The following is a 20,568-nucleotide window of genomic DNA, read 5'->3' as shown; positions in this document are numbered from 1 at the left end:
ACCAACTATGTCAATGTGCTGATGTTGAATCAACGTAGAAAACGGCTTGGATTTACAAGAAGCAATCAACGTAAGGGAATTTAGTCTTTTTCTCACCCAACTTTTAACCTAAATCCAATGACAGGTGACATTTTAGGTTGATTTCACGTTGAATTCATGGTAGTTGGCAACTCAATCAAATGTAAATCAAGACTAGACGTTGAACTGACGTCTGTTCCCAGTGGTCTGTTTCATCCATGGCAATGATGTTGCTCTCCTTTCTCTTCTTTTGCACAATCTTTACGATTACTGAAGTTCACTTGTAAACAATTCATTTCGACCCGTCGTTAATTTAAAACAAGTGTTTATTTTCTGAAATGTGTGCCGATGCCCAGCTGTTGAAAGGGACAGGCGGCTATCTGAGACTCAGCGTTTAATTGATATTTTAAGTGACAAACACATTTAATTAATTGTTTCTGGCATGTCATCTGAGGCTCACTTACATCACAGACAATTTTTGGGTGGGATGTTCAATTTGGTCACTTATCACAAGTCCCTGGCAAAATGACACAGAAAATTGGTTGCATATACTTTCCCATAATACGGAATTAACCTTCGGATTAAAAGATTCCGTGTCCTTCAGTTCTCATAGATATAGCACATGAATATCCTGTCGCCTCAGCCTCAGCCTTGAAACACTACTGTCTATTCTGACCTACATACAACAGTACATAGTGAGACGGGTAGTCGGGTATACAGGCTCCAGAGACCTCTAACACACAGACACACACGGCAGCCACAGCCGTATCCTGTCATCCCAGGCACAGGTATCAAAAGAGACAAAAGGGCTCCAACTGAACCAAAATGCACTGGAGAGTGCATGTTACATGTTAAATATACATACAGGCTGGCTGTAGTCTGTGGTTCTGTAATCCTGGAGGCCCCTCTCTCCTCTCCGTGCTTCCCTTTGATATGTGGCACAACCTGCCACCTTCAGGGGCAGACGAGACTCAAGGGGAATGTTAAACGCTCCTTCCTTTAGAGATGAAATGCTCCACATAAATCATTGATTAGCCTCCAACCCTCCAATACCCACCCCCCTCTACCACCTTGCGTCCAGCTAGATAGCTGAAATGGTGCAAACAAATGTTATGTTATCATTAAGAGTACTTTTGTCAATTAGGGACTACTTTTTGGCAGTTCGGCCTAATATCTGCTGAGCTGTAGAAGAGAGCAGTCGTAAAGGAGTGGCCACGCTGTTCATCTTCAGAGGGGAAAAAGCAGTAACAAAAGAAAAACAGAACAGAGGTTGTTGTGGATGTGAAGTTGGTGATGCATGCTCAGTTATTTGATGATAGATGATAAATGCATTGTATGTGCGCATGCGTGCGTGTGTGTGTGTGTGTGTGTGTGTGGGGGGGGCTCTCAACTTTGTTTTGGTTGGAGGATTCTATGGGTCATGTGAATCTCTGACAGTGGTCCTCATCTCTTGTCCTGTCTTGCCTGAGGGCTGGTAGCCTATACTGTTAATTTGATGGCACCCATTCCCCTGACATGTGTCTGTCCAGCTCTGTCCAGCTCTGTCCCGCCACGGATGTGGAGCGAGACAGATACTGTATAATGATCCTGTCCTACTAGTGCCTCATCAGCTCTGGTTACAGTACAGACTGTTCTCTGCAGATAGTGTCACAGACATCTACAGTGGGGAGAACAAGTATTTGATACACTGCCGATTTTGCAGGTTTTCCTACTTACAAAGCATGTAGAGGTCTGTAATTTTTATCATAGGTACACTTCAACTGTGAAAGACGGAATCTAAAACAAAAATCCAGAAAATCACATTGTATGATTTTTAAGTAATTCATTTGCATTTTATTGCATGACATAAGTATTTGATCACCTACCAACCAGTAAGAATTCCGGCTCTCACAGACCTGTTAGTTTTTCTTTAAGAAGCCCTCCTGTTCTCCACTTATTACCTGTATTAACTGCACCTGTTTGAACTCGTTACCTGTATAAAAGACACCTGTCCACACACTCAATCAAACAGACTCCAATCTCTCCACAATGGCCAAGACCAGAGAGCTGTGTAAGGACATCAGGGATAAAATTGTAGACCTGCACAAGGCTGGGATGGGCTACAGGACAATAGGCAAGCAGCTTGGTGAGAAGGCAACAACTGTACTTTTCGCACCAAAGTACGTTCATCTTTAGGAAACAGAACACGTCTCCTTCCTGAGCGGTTTGACGGCTGCGTGGTGTATATAGTGTATATAAACTTCAGACTTTAACTATAGATAGATAGATAGATAGATAGATAGATAGATAGATAGATAGATAGATAGATGAGTGCATTAGTCACATGCACATGGTTGTAGATGTAATTGCAGGGTACAGTGGAATTCTTATGCTCTGAGCTCAAACAGTGCTGGTCAAAAAAAGAGAAGTGAATGACACAATAATAAACATAACAATAATAAAAATATACACCAAATGTACAAAACATTATGAACACCTGGTCTTTCCATGACATAAACTGACCAGGTGAATCCAGGTGAAAGCTATGATCCCTTATTGATGTCATGTGTTAAATCCACTTCAATCAGTGTAGATGAAGGGGAGAAGACAGCTTAAAGAAGGATTATTAAGCCTTGAGACAATTGAGACATGGATTGTATATGTGTGCCATTCAGAGAGTGAATGGGCAAGACACCAATATGTATGTGCCTTTGAATGGGGTATGGTAGTAAGTGCCAGGCGCACATGTTTGTTTCAAAAACTACAATGCTGCTGGGTTTTCAAGCTCAAGAGTTTCCTGTGTGTATCAAGAATGGTCCACCACCCAAGGGCCTTCCAGTCAATTTGACACAACTGTGGGAAGCATTGGAGTCAACATGGGCCAGTATCTGCCTTCAGACCTTATAGAGCATGCCCCGACGAATTGAGTCCGTTCTGAGGGCAAAATGGCAAAAAACTCAAAATTTTTGAAAGGTGTTCTGCCTTCATTCGGCTGAGGCGGGCTTTAGAGCGTGGGGAGGTGTGACAGATACTGTAATATCTTATTGGCCAGACATGCTAGACAAACAGTCTGAACATCAAATCAGGAACACTAAAATATGATGTCGTTAATATCCAGACATTCCCACCGCATCATACGTAATGTAGCCTAGCCTACGGATAAATCAACGTGATATCGGGCAATTCAAAGCAGAGATTACACCTACCCATCCCCCGTTCTCTTGAATCCAGCTGTGCAGCGGTCCATTTAGATACTCCGTCATCCACCCGGCGATGTGGTCAACCTGCGACGTCATTTCCTTGTTCACGCATTCCACACATATTGTGCCCCCGAACTCGAAGAAGGCGACAATTCGTCCCCAGTTAACCCCGTCCCTGAACAGCTCGTCTATCACCTCTCTGAATCTCCTTTCTGCCATAGAAGACGTGAGATACAATTGGTGTGACATCTCCGCAAAGTCGGGCTGGTACAGTCGTTCGAGTTCGTCCCCGGCCTCACGCAAAACTCTGTGAATAGCTGCATGCGGGTCCGTTTGGGAGAGCCGTTTGGAAAGATGGGGGACGCTGCCCGATCTGGCGTTATTGGCCCCGTGGCACCGCCGTGCCAAACCAGGCGGAGGAGAAATCATCGACCCATTATTATCAGCATCTTCCTCATCCTCGGCATTCTCGAAATCCCACGCATATCCCCTTTTCAAGAGTTTGTGACAAATGTACTTTTCCACTATACAGCGGTTGTCGTCGTTTGCCATTATGATTGGCACTGATAATGACCTCCACAATCCTAGTTTTTAAGAATAATACATCGTACTTATAAACATGCACTGCGCCGCGCAATACATCAGATCAAACGAAAAGTGTATTTCTGAGAAAATGCTCTGGTCAAGTTTATAGGATACTATCGAACCGTGCAGAACGAAACACTGCAACGGGAGCGATGTGCGTGGATTGAAAAACTGTCCCTTCACCCAACTAGGCTGAAACCGTGAAAAAGTCCAAGTATATCCACGTAAGAATATCAAAATGTTTCCCCAATTGTGCTATCAAAAGGAAATATTCGAAGCCTTGATCAAAAAGTGGCTACAGTTATCTGTAGACTCCCAAATCCAGACAGCCAGAAATACGGAAGAGATTAAAATATTCTCGATATGCACATAATGTAGCCTACACTACAAAAAAAATACATGACCGAAAAACCACATAAGAAGATCAACGTCGCATGCATCCAGAATATGATACCGCAAACTATTCTAGCGCCTTGTTACGCGTACGGAGAGCCGTTTCGAGGGACTGTGCAGTGAAGACTGTATCCCACAATAATATTGCTGCCTGTGTTCCAGCTACACACTGGGTTGGTTGAACATTCTTTGCTGCTTTGCTGGTGAGGTATTTCTTACGTCACCCATTGAAAGTTATCACTTGTGCATTTGGAAACTCCAAGTAGGCCTACGTGTCCCTCCTATTTGGTTACGTTTGATCTGTAGAGAAATGTATGCCATGATAGGCATGATAGGATTTTAACCTTTAATTCTTATCTAATGCAGAAAATGTTGATATAATCCTAACATTTCCCCAATATTTTATGGCTCGAAATATGGTGAATAGCCATTTCAACTGTTACGAACAGTAGCCTATCAATTCAGATCAAGTTGTAGAAATTGGTGAACCTTGCCTTATTTGAAGAATTAGAAGCGTCAAGCTTGCTTTCTTTAGCCCTGCCTGATTAATAATTGCTGAGCCCTTACTAGACAGGACTACACCATTCTGATTCCCCATGAGGGGACTGCTTTTATCTAGCATCCTTATGGACATCCATCCATCTCATTGGTGGACATATATTTTGATGTTCTCTGTGTTTTTCTCTCTCTTCCAGTGTGTCTATGTATATCTCGCTCAGTCTCTCTACCTGGCTATATCTTCTACACATTCTCTTACAGGGCAACACAGCCTCTAAATCCCCATGCAGTCTTCCTGCTGATCTGAGGGCACTATACAATAGCTACCGTCTGCCCAGGCTGTTCTGTTCCCATCATGGAAGATGAAAGCCTACTCAAACAGAACACGTAAAACTGAACACCTGTCCCCCCCCCAACAACTGCCCGGCCACACGTACCTACTGTACATCAAAACTGTATAACGGTATGGAGTGGCACAGAACACCTACTCAGCTTCTGAATACACAGGAGTCAGGATTGATCAACTGTAGCCGTAGTCCAACCCTCAGCAACTGAATAATGTAAGTTCAGAATCCAGCAAACACAGCTACACATACAGTATAGGTTATACAGAATCACATAAAAGTTCTTAAAAAGAATAGGAGACTAACCATAGTTGAGTTTTAAAAGGCCTGTATCAACAGTACTGAGAGCAGACAAAAACATAGTGGGCATTTAGCAGAGGATATGTCATTTTCCAAAGTTATTCATTTAGTTTTATCATGTAAGAAAATAAGACAAAGCAACATTGTTCTACTCCTTACATTTTTCTTTTCAATGGCACACTAGGTGAAATTCATACACATTTGGCCAAAACAAAACGAAACACAACCAATAAGATAGGAACAGAAGCAGAATGATAATATTCAGTAGCACTGTACTTAAACATTTTATAATCTTCTTTTAAATATCTCTGGACAACACCAACAAATGGGAAAACTAGAGTGTGACTGAGCATTTTAACAATGGTACAACTTGGTTGTAGTGTTTTAACATATTGTAAGCATAGGCTTGATTTTCAAAGCTTAAAATGTGTTCAAACAAAATAGCTTTTTCCATGAGCTACATATTATATCAAATGTCTATAAACTTCAACATATATGTGTTGCTACCTAAAGATGACAGTGAGTCAAAGCTAACAATGTACAGATGAGGAAATGACAGGTATCGACACACTAAGCGCTGGACAGTGACAATGTGCCTTGAACCAATGTCAAATGAGAACCTCAGAGTTGGATCATCCATTCTCACGTTCTTATTTTGGGTTTGAGTAAGGCCTTTTTGTACAAAAACTAAACTGAAATTGACAAACAAAATACACCAAAACAGTTGGCATTTTCGCAGAAAAATCAAATTAACTGGTAAACCACAAGCGGCTTAAGCCACATTATTTTCTGTGAATAAATTCCATTATTTTATCATTAACATAATTCGTAGTTTTCTCTTAAGGCTTGGAATGGGTCCCCACAATTGTAGTGCTTGGCTGAACTACAAACTGTTTCTAGGATAGTACAGACCAGCAACATCAAACAAAATAAATCACAAGTAGTTGCATTGCATTTACAGAAATGGTCTCTTAATACATTTTGGCATTCAAATATTGGTGGATAAAAAAAAGCATACTTTCTGATTTGTAGCCTATGGTTTGCATTAAAGGTCAGTACATTCTGCCCACAGTTGATGGATGGAAGGAAGACTTGCATGAGTTCACATTTGATCTTTTCTCGCCCCATTAAGCAGAATGTTGAGAAGGTAAGAAGGTAAGGTAAATACGGGATGTTTAAAAGGCTTGGAGTTAGAGGACTTCAGGAAAGAACTGTGAATACTTACTGAGACAAATTACACTCAGTTAAGAGAGTATAGGATAGTGTCCATGGTGACTGTGGATGAAATGTAAAATTAGACAATACAATAGCACACATAGCTCCTTTATGTTGCTCTGCACAGACTGAGTTTGCCAGTCCCTCTTAATCTCTTGGCCTCTATATAAAATAGAGCTCTAGTGCCCTCTCCAGGCCTGAAGGGTCTTTGCTGGAACCTGCGAGTCACACCCCACGCCTTGTCCAGACACCACCCCATCACTGTAATCAGACCCCACTTGGATGCTACATGGCAAAATATGTGCACAGATCACACATACACAGAGATCAACAACTGATAAGACATCATAGGAAGACAGGAAAGAGTGAATGAGGCTGGCATCAGATGTTAGCGGATTTGTTCTCATACTACATCGCACGACTGTCCTATGCCTACCTTTTACATACCGCTTCTACCTCGGGTAAGAAACACAAGTCAAATGTGAAAGTGGCATGCAAATAAGAGGAATAGAGGTTTTTCTTTTTTCCCCAGCCACCACCAGTGTCCAATGGCTTCTCTCTCTCCCTGGAGTAGGTTTGGTCAGTCATTTAAACACATTGTAACAACACTGCATTAAAATCTTTCCCCTCGGCTTCTTCACACGGCTCCTACACAGCACACACATTCTCTCGTAGTTGCACATACAATCATTTTACCTAAAAATGCCTTGGATGATAATTTCCTGGAAGCAAATTTATATTTTTGCTTTGCCCTCTCTCATCACTGTTAAATCACATCAAAGCTCTGTTGATGCATCCACAGCACGGGCCAATACATCACTCTACATAAACAGCACATGGAAGGGCACCGGGTGACACAGAGTGAATAAAGAGAAGCTTTGCCTGCAAAGCTTGGGAAGGAAAGAGGAACACATTTGGTGAAAATAACAGTAGTTTGACGTGATAAAGATAGCTTACTCAAAATGGTCTGTATGACATGGTTTGTTAGTGTTCTTGTTTCTTCTGATTCTTGGTAAGGGATTGCAGGTCAACATGCTGACATAAGCAGTCAGACTGGCAATCCCTTACTTTCCTCTGCATGGACAAAAATAGGAGGATAGGGTGGCCCAAAAGTAGGCTAAAGTTTCAGGTGTTGACAAGGCCTACTTTAACAGCAAGCTAGTAGTGTTTAGTCTGCCCTCATAGACCCTGGGGTAGAGCAGCCTTAACAATAAAAGCAGGTATACAGTTACAATTAAAACGTTTCACAGAGCACTTGAGTAAACAATATCACTGGAATGATGAAAAAAGGTGGACAAACAAAATAACTGACAAGAATTATATGCGTTACATAATAAGTAACAGGACACCCGCCATTTTCTTTACTTCGGTATTATCACTGGCGCACGAGATATCTGGCCATTTAGCCTGTCCAGGGTTGTGCCCTCTAAGGAATGGAGGGGAGGGGAGAGGAGGGCTGGCTGGGGTGAGTTCTCCAGTGGCTATAATAGTGGAGGATGGAGGGGGGGGGGGGGGGTTGTTACTCCCTCTTGTCCGCTGCTTTGGCCTGCTCCCTCTGGATCATACAGCGACGCACAATGCTGTCAAAACTCCCCAGGTAGAACAGAGCAATGGTCCGGAACAGCCCCATGGTTACAATCTGCACAGAGATCAGAGGCCACATTAACAATTTGGGCTCTAGACAGTAACAGACAGTTTTGTGACAATCTATTATTATGTTATAACCATAGAATTGTCATATTTCTGTCTCTATGGTTACAATAGATGTGTAATAGATACAAAATGGCTTTGGTAAGTTGATAGTTAAGGTTCAGTTAACACATGTTTACCAAAATAGTAATATTTGGGTGTGTTGTAGTGGGACAGTGACAGTGCTGTTCCTGTCCTGTAGTGTAGTTACCTGCTGGAGGCCCTCTGTGATGGAGGTGACTGGTGACATTCCACAGGTGAGAGCTGAGAGCATGTAGCCGTCAGGCCCCACAGAGCTGTTAAAGTTCCCCTGCTGTGGGGGGCACAAACACATGACCGTCAGAAAAACTGCTTTATCACACTTTTAGAGAGCAAATTTCTCAATGTTTCTGACTGGAAGGTATTTATTGATGAAGGTTTTTATGTAGACCTGAGGCCTGGTGAATTTCATAGTGACACTTGCTGAGAATGCAATGTCTTACCACTGCATCCTTGACAACGATCTTAGCCACCTGCTCCGGCTGAGTCACCCCAGATGTCTCAGAGATCAGCCTAGTCTCTAAGGGCTATGGAAGGACAAAGAGACAAAATATAACTTGAGGCATTAGAATAAAATACAAAATATGAGAGAGTTTACACTTTCCCCTTTTCATGAGGAGACTCACCTTTGTCCTATTCTCCTCTGCTAGTCCTGGAGTGTCAGTGTCAGGGGGGTAGGCCACCGTTACATAAATGTTATATGGCTTCATCTGCAGGGACGAGTAGAGGAAAGAGTGCTTTCAGCCTTAAAGAGACTTATCCAAATTTTATGTTGAGAATTTGACCTATTGGCCCCAAATGTGGGCAGGAAAAGGAACTATTGGATACTACTCACCTCCATCTGCAGGGACTCAGCCAGCCCACGCAGGGCAAATTTGGACGGAGAGTAGGCTGTGTAGCCGAACAGGCCGATCTGGCCAGCCTGGGAGGAGATAAACATGATGCGTCCCATCCTACGCTCCTTCATTGTGGTGATTACAGCCCGTGTGGGATACACACTGCCCAGGTAGTTCACCTCCATCATACTCTGTTATAGACAGGGGAAGGATCACAAAAAGTAATGAATATATTATTATTAATAAAATGTATATTATTACTCATAGACTGAATAATATACATCATATCAAAGAGTATTCACTTGAGAAAAACAGCCTCCTGACATGGTAATTGTTATATTTCTGAGCAGTTTCCATGGTAATAGCATTTCTATGGGGTGAGGTCTAATGACTTCAGACCCTTAACGAGGCATGTGACCAGCAATGGAATGCCAGGATGAGAAGGAACTAGCTAGCAGCACCAGCACAGCCTAGCTCCCTCCAGGAAATCTAATGAAGCACATTAAATACATTAGGATGTGGGGAACACACACACAATCACATTTTCTATTGGTCATGATTATTATCTTAGTATCAGAATAATCCCTTCATGCACACACACTCGCAATGTGTACACACAACCTAATTTTCCCTGGGTCATTATTTAGGTATTGGTACCATCCCTTCACTGTCAGAGAGAGTGAAGAAACCTGCCACCTCTTCAGCCTGGAATTAAACCTCTCTCTCATTCTTCCACTGCAATTAAATCTGCAGCAGACCTAGACTGCAATCGAATCTAACCTTCTGGCTCACTAGCTGCCTCTAAACTGAAAACTGAACCCTTGGTTCCACCTTGGACAGACATCAAACCCTTTGAATCTTCAATCTGGGAAACATCTAGTCTCATTGCCTATTCAGAGTTAGTTTCAAATTATGTTCATTTTGGCACAACATCAAGGTTTTCTGAGGCACACACTGTAAAGAGTTGGGTTTCTGCGTTCTCCCTTCCAGACCTGTCGGTCTATTCCCCTCATTAGTTACAGTACTTACTCTGAAGCGCTCCACCTCCACCTCCTCAAACTTCCCAGAGAAGGATGTCCCAGCACAGTTCACCAGCATGTCCACCGGACCAAGCTTTTCTTGACACTAGATGGATGAAATTATATTGACATTGTTACTTGCAGACAATTATAAAAAAAAAAATAGGAATTGATATGATGGAAAAGGCCCCCATCACTTGTGATTTACCTGCTTAATCACACTTTCCACCTGTCTGTAGTCCTTGGACACGTCAACTGATATGCAGAGCACCACCTGAGTGGAAGAGGAATACAAATACCAAAACAGTCAGCGGTCAAGTGAGTTGCTAATGAGATCATCCAGGTCAACATTCAATGATTTGCTTGCACCCCCCCAAAAAAAGCAAGAACAACAAAAACATTGTCTTTCTTCCACGTTGTCCCAAGACATGTACTGTAGCAACGTAATACATACCTGCTTGTCATTAATGGCACATTTCTCCACTTCTTTTTTCGCTTGAACCAATTTACTCTGAAGGAAATTAAAGAATGATTGATAAATGTGCTGGCTGAGTGATGCGCTGAAAAAATATATGTACACTACCGTTCAAAAGTTTGGGGTCACTTCAAAATGTCCTTGTTTTTGAAAAAAAAGCAATTTTTTTGTCCATTAAAATAACATCAAATTGATCAGAAATACAGTGTAGACATTGTTAATGTTGTAAATGAATATTGCAGCTGGAAACTGTAGTTTTTTTTATGGAATATCTACATAGGCGTACAAAAGCCCATTATCAGCCACCATCACTCCTGTGTTCCAACAGACGCCTCACAAGTCCTAAACTGGCAGCTTCATTAAATAGTACCCGCAAAACACCAGTCTCAACGTCAACAGTGAAGAGGTGACTCTGGGATGCTGGCCTTCTAAGCAGAGTTGCAAAGAAAAAGCCATATCTCAGACTGGCCAATAAAAATAAAAGATGTGCAAACTAACACAGACACTGGACAGAGGAACTCTGCCTAGAAGGCCAGCATCCCGGAGTTGCCTCTTCACTGTTGACGTCGAGACTGGTGTTTTGCGGGTACTATTTAATGAGCTGCCAGTTGAGGACTTGTGAGGTGTCTGTTTCTCAAACTAGATACTCTAATGTACTTGTCCTCTTGCTCAGTTGTGCACTGGGGCCTCCCACTCCTCTTTCTACTCTGGTTAGAGACAGTTTGCACTGTTCTGTGAAGGGAGTGCTACATAGCGTTGTATGAGATCTTCAGTTTCTTGACAATTTCTCGCATGGATTAGCCTTCATTTCTCAGAACAAGAATAGACTGATGAGTTTCAGAAGAAAGTTATTTGTTTCTGGCAATTTTGAGCCTGTAATCAAACCCACAAATACTGATGCCCCAGATACTCAACTAGGCTAAAGAAGGTCCGTTTTATTGCTTCTTTAATCAGAACAGTTTTCAGCTCTGCTAACATAATTGCAAAAGGGTTTTCTAATGATCAATTAGCCTTTTAAAATGATAAATTTGGATTAGCTAACACAACGTGCCATTGGAACACAGGAGTGATGGTTGCTGATAAAGGGCCTCTATACGCCTATGTAGATATTCCATAAAAAATCTGCCGTTTCCAGCTACAATAGTCATTTACAACATTAACAATGTCTACACTGTATTTCTGATCAATTTTATGTTATTTTAATGGACAATTTTTTTGTTGCTTTTCTTTCAAAAACAAGGACATTTCTAAGTGACCCCAAACTTTTTAACGGTAGTGTATATAATTATACGAAGCATGTGTGCGCCTAAATTGGGAAATGTAGACGCACACAAAGACATTTTGGAGCACAATAAAATAAATCCTTAATTTTTCTAGGCGCACCAGTGTTCCTAAATAAAAGTTCCAGGTCACAGCAAAATATTTAGCCGCATATGCAAGTAAAATGGTTGCACTGTAGAGCCCTGCAAGGATGTTGATTTGAAGTGGATTTCTACTCACCTCGTCTCTTGCCACTAGTGTGATGAAGGCTCCTTGTCTGTAGCACTCCATAGCAATGCTTTTCCCTATTCCACTGGAACCTCCAGTGACCTGTGGGTTGAAAGGTGGTGGTAGGTGAGAGAGGAGGGTCATTCCCTTTAAAAAGTTAAATACAAGGGATGGTCCCCTAGGGTCAAAGTCCAACTTACAGTATATACAGTAGGTCATTAGAATGTTGCTTTTTTCCCAAGTTAGAACATGTGTTTCTGCTAGAATGTATAGTCATTTCTATGAAATTGAGTGTCATTGACTGGCTGGCCTACTTATTGCCATACTAGAGTTTTCACTTTAAGCTTGCAACATGTTGCAAAAGACTATACATTATCAACTCTGTTACAAGATGTTAATTAATTGTGGGCGTGTCGTACTTGTAGATGATCTGCTGCGTGCAAGCGCCTTTACTTACGAAACACCTTCACCTGCAACACCCTATAAAATCTACGGTGCAATGGTTATGCAATGCAACGTAACTAGCAAGTCTGAATATGATACCGTTGTCTAGTTAGGACAATGAGCACTTACCACGACGTGGGCCCCATTTAATTTGAGAGGTTTGGGGCTAATCAAAGGGGATATCATGTATAATAGCAACACGAAGGCAACGACGAATGCAACAACGACTAGAAGCATAATGAAAGGCAAAAGGAGCCACCAGGAACTGAAGAAAAGCCAATCCGTGATCGTTGAACTCAAGCCTTCCTCAGAGGACATGGGTGAAGCTGGCAGTTCGGTTAGCTTCTAGACTCAGTAGGAGCGAATCGCGGGGGCTTGCGCTTGTCAAAAGGGGTGGCGATGAAACACACAGAGGAGGAGTTTTCTAGCAGTATATTTAGCAGTGTGTCAGAGGGTTTACTTCCAAGATAAAATGCCGTGGTGGACCTTGGATCTACGATATTTTCCTGCCTAGCTGCAATATGAACCAAAACAAGTCGTATTGTGCACTTTGAACGGATGCGACAATTTGACCACCGTTCTAGGTATTTGTAGTTTTAAAACACGAAGCAAACTGCCACCTGACAGAGGTTTTCTCAGATTAAGGACAACACTTCCCAAAATGCAATGGTGTACTTCCTTATTGTTGGTGCACCCATTTTATTCTACCGACATAACCATCTCCATCGCCAGATCTAGATCCCCCTCAATGTTGTCAAATTAGATATTTGTTTTAGCTTTATTTGACTAGGCAAGTCAGTTAAGAACACAGTCTTATTTACAATGACGGATATTGGCATTTGTAAAGATTCATTTGAATCCTCAACCTGGACCATGAGACAATACTTTGTTAAAAAGTCAAGTTCTAAATATTACTTTTATTTACATATGCATGGGAAAGAAAACCATATACATTGACTTTTCCACTCACTGATACATACAGATATCATATACTGTATCATTCTCTACACTTTTATAGTGAGTTAAAAAGATAACACAAAAGATGTCCAACACTTTGAAAGGTTTGTCTTCGGAATACAATAAGATAAGAGTTTACATGAAATGTGCAAATATATTACATTTCAATACAACGATGACAAAACACACAATATAGCTGTGCCTCTGGATATTGGATATCAACTTCCATGTTTTTAAATGAACCAAACAAAATAATAATGTATATGTTCTTACTACCTAACCTTGTTTCAGAAGGCACATGGTGCGCATTGCCACGTCTTAAAAGGTAGTACTGTAAGTTCAAGCGAGCTGCATTCCACCAATGCCATAACAAAAAGGACATGACGCTGTTATGTGCCTAAAATGTCAATTTCAGGTTACCTCTACAATTCCATTCACAAAAGTATTAACCCCGTTGTTTCTTCAGCACTGTTAGACAGTGTGACTGGATCTCCGTAAGGCATCTCTTTTCAGTAGTTCATGTTGGGAAGATAAGCAATATGTAACAGGGAAATATGTATGGTGTGGATGGTCAGGGGGAAAAGTATTGAATCCTAGTCTATAAGGTGTCTGGTCCAATACTTTTGGTGATCCTGACAGTTTAATTAGAATGACAATGAACAAACCAGAGTAGCCTTCCTGAGAAAAAAAAAAAAAATGACATATACACAATATGTCCCAAAGTAGTTTCCATCCCGATTGTTGTCGGTAGTTCTTTTAACACTAGCTGAAGCCCCACAAATATCTTGTATTTGTCATTCTACATACACATTTGCAGTGCTTCAGCTACCCAAACCCATGTATTTTACACCACCTTGAGACTGCAAAGGCCTTTGAAAGTACAAATGGCATGCATTGTAAGTTTAATTCTCTCCAGACCAAAGAGCCATACATCTCCATAAAGTATCTACTATAAAATGAGTTCTCTCTTGTGTACAAAAATAAGTAGAGTATATGGGTGCTTACACTGACAAGTGAGGTGCAATTTGATTGATGGCAAGTGGTACTTGAAAACTGAGCTTAGATATTTATTGGGGAAGTTAGATAAGCACTCTGCACAATAAGCAGCATCTTAATTTGGTTAACAAGCTTGTATCGGTAACTCGAATCAAACTCCTATTGACTTCAAAGCATGACATATGCAAATGTTTGAGTTGAGCATTGTTCTCAAGTTAGGATTCGGGCCAAGATGCTGCTAAACAGATTCCACAGAACATATGCCTATGTAACACCAAGGTTCTTAATTTCCATGCAGCGTTCCATCCACCAATCAAGTCTACCTCAGACATCTTGCAGTGAAGTGATCCGTAATTCTTTGGACATGGGGGGCATCTAAGAAAATATCCGCCTTTGTTTAACCCCTTATGTGTCCAATAGTCAAGCTCAGTAGAGCCATAGAAATAGATTTGACTTAAATGGGGATATCTGTCCTAGTAATTCTATTTCTATGAGTAGAGCAGTCATGTGGCACACTTCTGATGAGCCAACAGAGCCTGAAGGGGAGAATGAACACTTTAATACAATCATAATATTTGCTTTGGTAAAAAAAAAAAAAGCCTCATTTAGCCCTCCTGTCCAAAGTCATCTGTGAATTTTCTCAGTTTGTCCAAATCATGATCGTTGACAGTTGGCTTCGTGCTGGACAGGGACCTTAGCATGTCAGACTGCAAAGAATAAAGAGAGACATGATCAAGGGTTATTCAACAGTCTTGTTCTCCCAAAAACATTACCATTGAGGCAGAGAAACAGATAACTGAATAATATTAATAACTTAATTTTGCACACTCACCATACAAACGACTGGCTCACATAGCTTTTCCCCAGGTACCTCCATCCATGTCATCTCGATGCTGTTCGGGTCTCCCGGGGAGCACGGGGTCAAAAAGTCATCTACCAGGATTTTGGGGTTGTCTCTCAATGACCCTTGTACCTGCAATAACAAATGCAATTTATTGTGTTAAAAATAACAAAACTCAATAGAAAAATGGCATAGCTTGATATAAAGATTAACACTGAAGAATACACAGACGTTGTTCACTGGTCGTCATTATGGAGACGTACCCGTTTGAAGTGAGTGGCTGATTGAACTTTCCTGACGGGCTGCATAAGCGCATCTCTGACGATGACGCTGATGTCGGCCCCCGAGTACCCGTCTGTCTTCTTTCCGAGGGTGACAAAGTCAGAGTCGTTGAGGCTGGTGGGGGTGGCGCCTAGGTGGAGCTTGAACATGAAGGTGCGGGCGTGTTCCTCTGGCAGGGGGATGTAGATCCTCTTCTCAAACCTGAGATAATTAAAAGTTCCAATGCAGTTTTTATCTCAATATCAAATCATTTCTGGGTAACAACTAAGTACCTTACTGTGATTGGTCAAAAATAAACTTAAATTGCTTATTAGCAAAGAGCAATTTCTCAAGCAAGAATTTTGCTGGGAGTGGTCTGAGTGGAGAGTAGGGCAGTTGGTGGTCATGACATTTTGTCAGTCGGTTATTGCCATGGAAAAGACTGCCGGTCACACGGTAATTGACCGTTAATTAACAAACACATTTAGCATCTCCGGACCTCCACACATACAAGCCGCTGATGTGCGCCCTTGGTATCGTCTACATTTCAAAAAGTCTAATAAAACAGTTAAATATACACCATCACAATAAATCCATTATTTTAGGCAGGTCTAAAAAAAAACATTATGATATGAAGAACATGGATTTAAGAAGAACAGAATATGAGTTGGCCTACTGTATGTTATCTGGCTATGCGCCATGCCATAGGCTTGTTCATTTAGCAGACAAGATATGCTTATAAGTCCAGTGCCATTATTTCATATTATATGATTTTATAGTAAGAAGAATCCAAAGGAAAGGAGTAGGTGGCCAGTACATTGCAATAAACTTGAGTCAACTACTAACAATATATTTACAAAATAATGCATATGGGAGCAGCCAGCATAGTACATCAGGACGTACAACTGCAATGCGTTTCGACTACTAGTCTTCCTCAGGCTGAATTCTGTAAGAAGAATATAACAGAACTTAGCAGAATAAAATAGAAAGGATATTTTTCTGATTCCAGAGCGAGAGTGTGCAAATGAAGTGGCTAGGTTGAGCGTAAAAGTGATCATTTGAAACAGGTCCTATATGCTAGATTTACAGTTATTTGGCAACTTCCGTTGTGAATGATACAAACCATAGAATGCCTTCGAAATCAAGATATGGGCTGCATAATGAGACTATAGGCTATTGAGGATTTGAGAAAGTCGCAAAAAAAGCTCAAGCTATGTTCCTTGTCTCAGGCTGCACATGCTGTTCTCTCATCAAGTGATCATACTTTCACCCATCAGACTATTCTCAATTTAATCTTGTCTTTATCAATACGTTAAATGAGTTTAGATTTAGAATGATCAAATGGGCAAGAGAAAAAAAGACATGTCATCTATATGCACTTGAATAGCGAATGGAGGCCACTTTCCCACTGGTTCGTTTCACTCATGTTGGGTAGGCTACTCCGGTTATTTCAGTGGTACAGGTGATATTCCACCCAAACTCTGTATGCCATGAGCTCTCCAACTCTGTTCCTGCAGCTACCGAGTGCTTAATTTGGGAAACCAAGTGAAATCTGTTCAGGAACATCAATAGTAACATGTTTTCACAACGAAACATGTTTCATTAAACTGTTGACAGCTCTCTCTGCGCACTGGAGAACGGAATGAAGGAGAGGGGGAGGAGATGGAAATGCATGGCGGCGAGAAATTTTCTAGCTAAAAAGGTAATGTGTCAGGCTATTATAAAATAAAATAAAATCCCTATTATTCAACATCAAATACATTATAATTGTTGGCTAACTCTGAATTTGTTTAATTTAGGCTAGACCAATTATGCACGAAAGATATCTTAAATCTGCATTTCTTTTAAGCTAACATGCATATGGGTGTTTTTAATTAATCATCACCTTAGAAAGCACTGTCCATTTCGTTGTGTTAGGCTTTGAAACAACATCCACAACGACCATATTCTCCACTTCGTTTCAACCCGTTGTTGAACATTTCTTCAAATGATCAACCACAGCAAGGTGAGTTTTAAAAGCACATACAAGTGATTGATGTGATTTTCAATTTCATTGATGTCAGAGTGGTTAGAGGGACAATAGAGTACCAGGCCTGAGTACCAGGCCATTAGCGATCTGATGATCATTAGCGAGTTGGGTACCATCTCCAGAGTGCATAAAAGGAGATTACCATGACTCAAATGTCGCATAGAATTTTACTGCGTTCATGACTGCCGGTAATATGGTTACCGCAACAACCCTAGTAGGGAGGTGTAAAACTGAAAACTAGCTGTTATTGGTGGGTAGTTCATATCTCCTTTTTTTGCATTGGGCTATCAACGATGTCCCAACTGGTGATGTCACCAGGCAGGCCAAAACCCCATCCAACCAAAACAGGCTGACATTTCAGGCAGTCTTTTCAAACAGCTCTTACGCTAAAAGGGCATTATCATAATGTTCACAATATTATTCCAACCTCATAGGTGTGGAAATATATATATGAAATCATATACTCCACAGGAAGAAGAAGAATACATTTACATCCCCTACAGGGTAGATCTGAGCAGCAACACAAAGATAAGAAGCAGTGCTGCTGAGTCACAGTATTCTAACTTCAGCGATTTCACATTATTATTACCCAAACAAGTTAAAGCCGGGTGGTACATGTTACCATACATTTGTAAGGCTGTTGTGTCAGTCAATAACCATAAAGGACAAGTTATTTGCTACACAGTTGGGATGGTAAGCTAAGCCAGTGTAAGAATGTGTCATTACCGTCTTCTGATGGCAGAGTCCAACGTCCAAGGGATGTTGGTGGCCCCTAATACCAGTACCCCATCGTTGTCATTCCCCACTCCTGAGGAAAAATATCTTATTAACATTTCAAAACCATTTTAACTTAATATGACCAAACAGTCCACTATAATCTACATACACAAGTTTGGGCACACCTACTCATTCCAGGGTTATTCTTGATTTTACTATTTTCTACATAGCAGAATAATAGTGAAGACATCAAAACAATTAAATAAACACATTGAATCATGTAGTAACCCAAAAAAGTCAATATATTTTATATTTGAGATTCTCAAAGTAGCCACCCTTTGCCTTGACAGCTTTGCACACTCTTGGCATTCTCTCAACAAGCTTCATGAGATAGTCACATGGAATGCATTTCAATTTTTTTATTTTTTATTTATTTATTTATTTTTGTATCCGTTATTTTACCAGGTAAGTTGACTGAGAACACGTTCTCATTTGCAGCAACGACCTGGGGAATAGTTACAGGGGAGAGGAGGGGGATGAATGAGCCAATTGTAAACTGGGGATTATTAGGTGACCGTGATGGTTGAGGGCCAGATTGGGAATTTAGCCAGGACACCGGGGTTAACACCCCTACTCTTACGATAAGTGCCATGGGATCTTTAATGACCTCAGAGAGTCAGGACACCCGTTTAACGTCCCATCCGAAAGACAGCACCCTACACAGAGCAGTGTCCCCAATTAACAGGTGTGCCTTCTTAAAAGTTAATTTGTGAAATTTCTTTCCTTCTTAATGTGTTTGACCCACTCAGTTGTGTTGTGACAAGGGGTGGTATACAGAAGATAGCCCTATTTGGTACAAGACCAAGCCCATACTATGGCAAGAATAGCTCAAATAAGCAAAGAGAAACCACAGTCCATCAATACTTTAACACATGAAGGTCAGTCAATACAGAAAATTAAGAACTTTGAAAGTTTCTTCAAGTGCAGTCGCAAAACCCATCAAGCGCTGTGATGAAACTGGCTCTCCACAGGAAAGGAAGACCCAGAGTTACCTCTGCTGCAGAGGATAAGTTCATTAGAGTTACCAACCTCAGAAATTACAGCCAAAATAAATACTTCAGAGTTCAAGTAACAGACATATCAACAGTTCAGAGGAGACTGCATGAGTCAGGCCTTCATGGTCAAATTGCTGCAAAGAAACAACTACTAAAAAGGACAATAAGAAGAGACTTGCTTGAGCCAAGAAACACACGCAATGGACATTACACCGGTGGAAATCTGTCCTTTGGTCTGATAAGTCCAAATTTGAGATTTTAGGTTCCAACCGCCATGTCTTAGTGAGACGCAGAGTAGGTGAAAGGATGATCTCCACATGTGTGGTTCCCACCGTGAAGCATGGATGAGGTGTGATGGTGGTGACAACGTCTGTAATTTATTTAGAATTCAAGGCACACTTAACCAGCATGGCTACCACAGCATTCTGCAGCGATACGTCACCCCATCTGGTTTGTGCTTAGTGGGACTATCATTTGTTTTTCAACAGGACAATGACCCAATACACCTCCAGGCTGTGTAAGGGCTATTTGACCAAGAAGGAGAGTGATGGTGTGCTGCATCAGATGACCTGGCCTCCACCAAATTGAGATGGTTTGGGATGAGTTGGACTGCAGAGTGAAGGAAAAGCAGCCAACAAGTGCTCAGCATATGTGGGAACTCCTTCAAGACTGTTGTAAAAGCACTCCTCACAAAGATGGTTGAGAGAATGCCAAGAGTGCGCAAAGCTATCATCAAGGCAAGGGGTGGCTACTTTGAAGAATCTCAAATATAATTTGATTTGTTTAACACTTTTTTGGTTACTAAACAATTCCATATGTGCTATTTCATAGTTTTGATGTCTTCACTGTTACTTTACAATGTAGAAAATAGTAAAAAGAAAAGAAAAACCAACGAATGAGTAGGTGTCCAAACTTTTGACTGGTTGTGTGTTTGTGTGTGTGCATAATGCCTTCGGAAAGTATTCAGACACCTTGACTTTTTCCACAGTGACATTACAGCCTTATTCTAAAACTGATTTAAAAAAGAGAAATCCTCAGCAATCTATACACAATACCCCATAATGGCAAAGCGAAAACAGGTTTAGAAATGTAAGCAAATGTATAAAAAATAAACACAAATACCTTAATTACATAAGTATACAGATCCTTTGCTATGACACTGGAAATTGAGCACAGATGCATCCTGTTTC

General features: G+C 41.1%; 3 protein-coding genes across 4 annotated transcripts in view; all 3 read right to left on the bottom strand.

Moving 5' to 3' along the window:
• The window catches only part of LOC139550684 (apoptosis regulator Bcl-2-like), a 47,413-nt gene extending 43,061 nt beyond the window's left edge, over positions 1 to 4,352 (bottom strand). Inside the window, exon 1 of the mRNA XM_071361743.1 lies at positions 3,204 to 4,352. Coding sequence (XP_071217844.1) covers positions 3,204 to 3,749 — 546 coding nt within the window. The 5' untranslated portion in view covers positions 3,750 to 4,352. The remainder of the gene's footprint in view (positions 1 to 3,203) is intronic.
• A 976-nt stretch (positions 4,353 to 5,328) lies between these two features.
• LOC139550682 (3-dehydrosphinganine reductase) lies at positions 5,329 to 13,081 on the bottom strand. Its single transcript, XM_071361742.1, has 10 exons — positions 12,652 to 13,081; positions 12,091 to 12,180; positions 10,570 to 10,626; positions 10,324 to 10,389; positions 10,126 to 10,221; positions 9,096 to 9,287; positions 8,887 to 8,970; positions 8,704 to 8,787; positions 8,433 to 8,534; positions 5,329 to 8,171 (listed from the first exon to the last, which is right to left on the bottom strand). Exons 1-10 carry the CDS (start codon positions 12,838 to 12,840, stop codon positions 8,052 to 8,054), a joined length of 1,080 nt encoding a protein of 359 aa, XP_071217843.1. The 5' UTR covers positions 12,841 to 13,081; the 3' UTR covers positions 5,329 to 8,051.
• Positions 13,082 to 13,419: 338 nt separating this feature from the next.
• LOC139550681 (vacuolar protein sorting-associated protein 4B-like) overlaps positions 13,420 to 20,568 on the bottom strand; it is a 38,971-nt gene continuing 31,822 nt past the window's right edge. For both annotated transcript variants that reach the window (XM_071361740.1, XM_071361741.1), the window contains 4 exons: positions 18,333 to 18,414; positions 15,580 to 15,799; positions 15,308 to 15,448; positions 13,420 to 15,182 (listed from right to left, as the gene is read on the bottom strand). In XM_071361740.1, coding sequence (XP_071217841.1) covers positions 15,081 to 15,182; positions 15,308 to 15,448; positions 15,580 to 15,799; positions 18,333 to 18,414 — 545 coding nt within the window. In that variant the 3' untranslated portion in view covers positions 13,420 to 15,080. The remainder of the gene's footprint in view (positions 15,183 to 15,307; positions 15,449 to 15,579; positions 15,800 to 18,332; positions 18,415 to 20,568) is intronic.

This window comes from Salvelinus alpinus, chromosome 23, assembly GCF_045679555.1.
Source record: "Salvelinus alpinus chromosome 23, SLU_Salpinus.1, whole genome shotgun sequence".
NCBI classification, from domain to species: domain Eukaryota; kingdom Metazoa; phylum Chordata; class Actinopteri; order Salmoniformes; family Salmonidae; genus Salvelinus; species Salvelinus alpinus.
This window is presented reverse-complemented; position numbering and strand designations above follow the sequence as displayed.

Coding starts and splice junctions, on each gene's coding strand:
- LOC139550682 (XM_071361742.1), bottom strand. CDS start 12,840: ATGTCCTCTGAGGAAGGCTTGAGTTCAACGATCACGGATTGGCTTTTC. Junction 12,181..12,651: donor TAAATGGGGCCCACGTCGTG/GTAAGTGCTCAT, acceptor TTCAACCCACAG/GTCACTGGAGGTTCCAGTGG. Junction 8,788..8,886: donor CAGAGGAGAATAGGACAAAG/GTGAGTCTCCTC, acceptor GTCCTTCCATAG/CCCTTAGAGACTAGGCTGAT.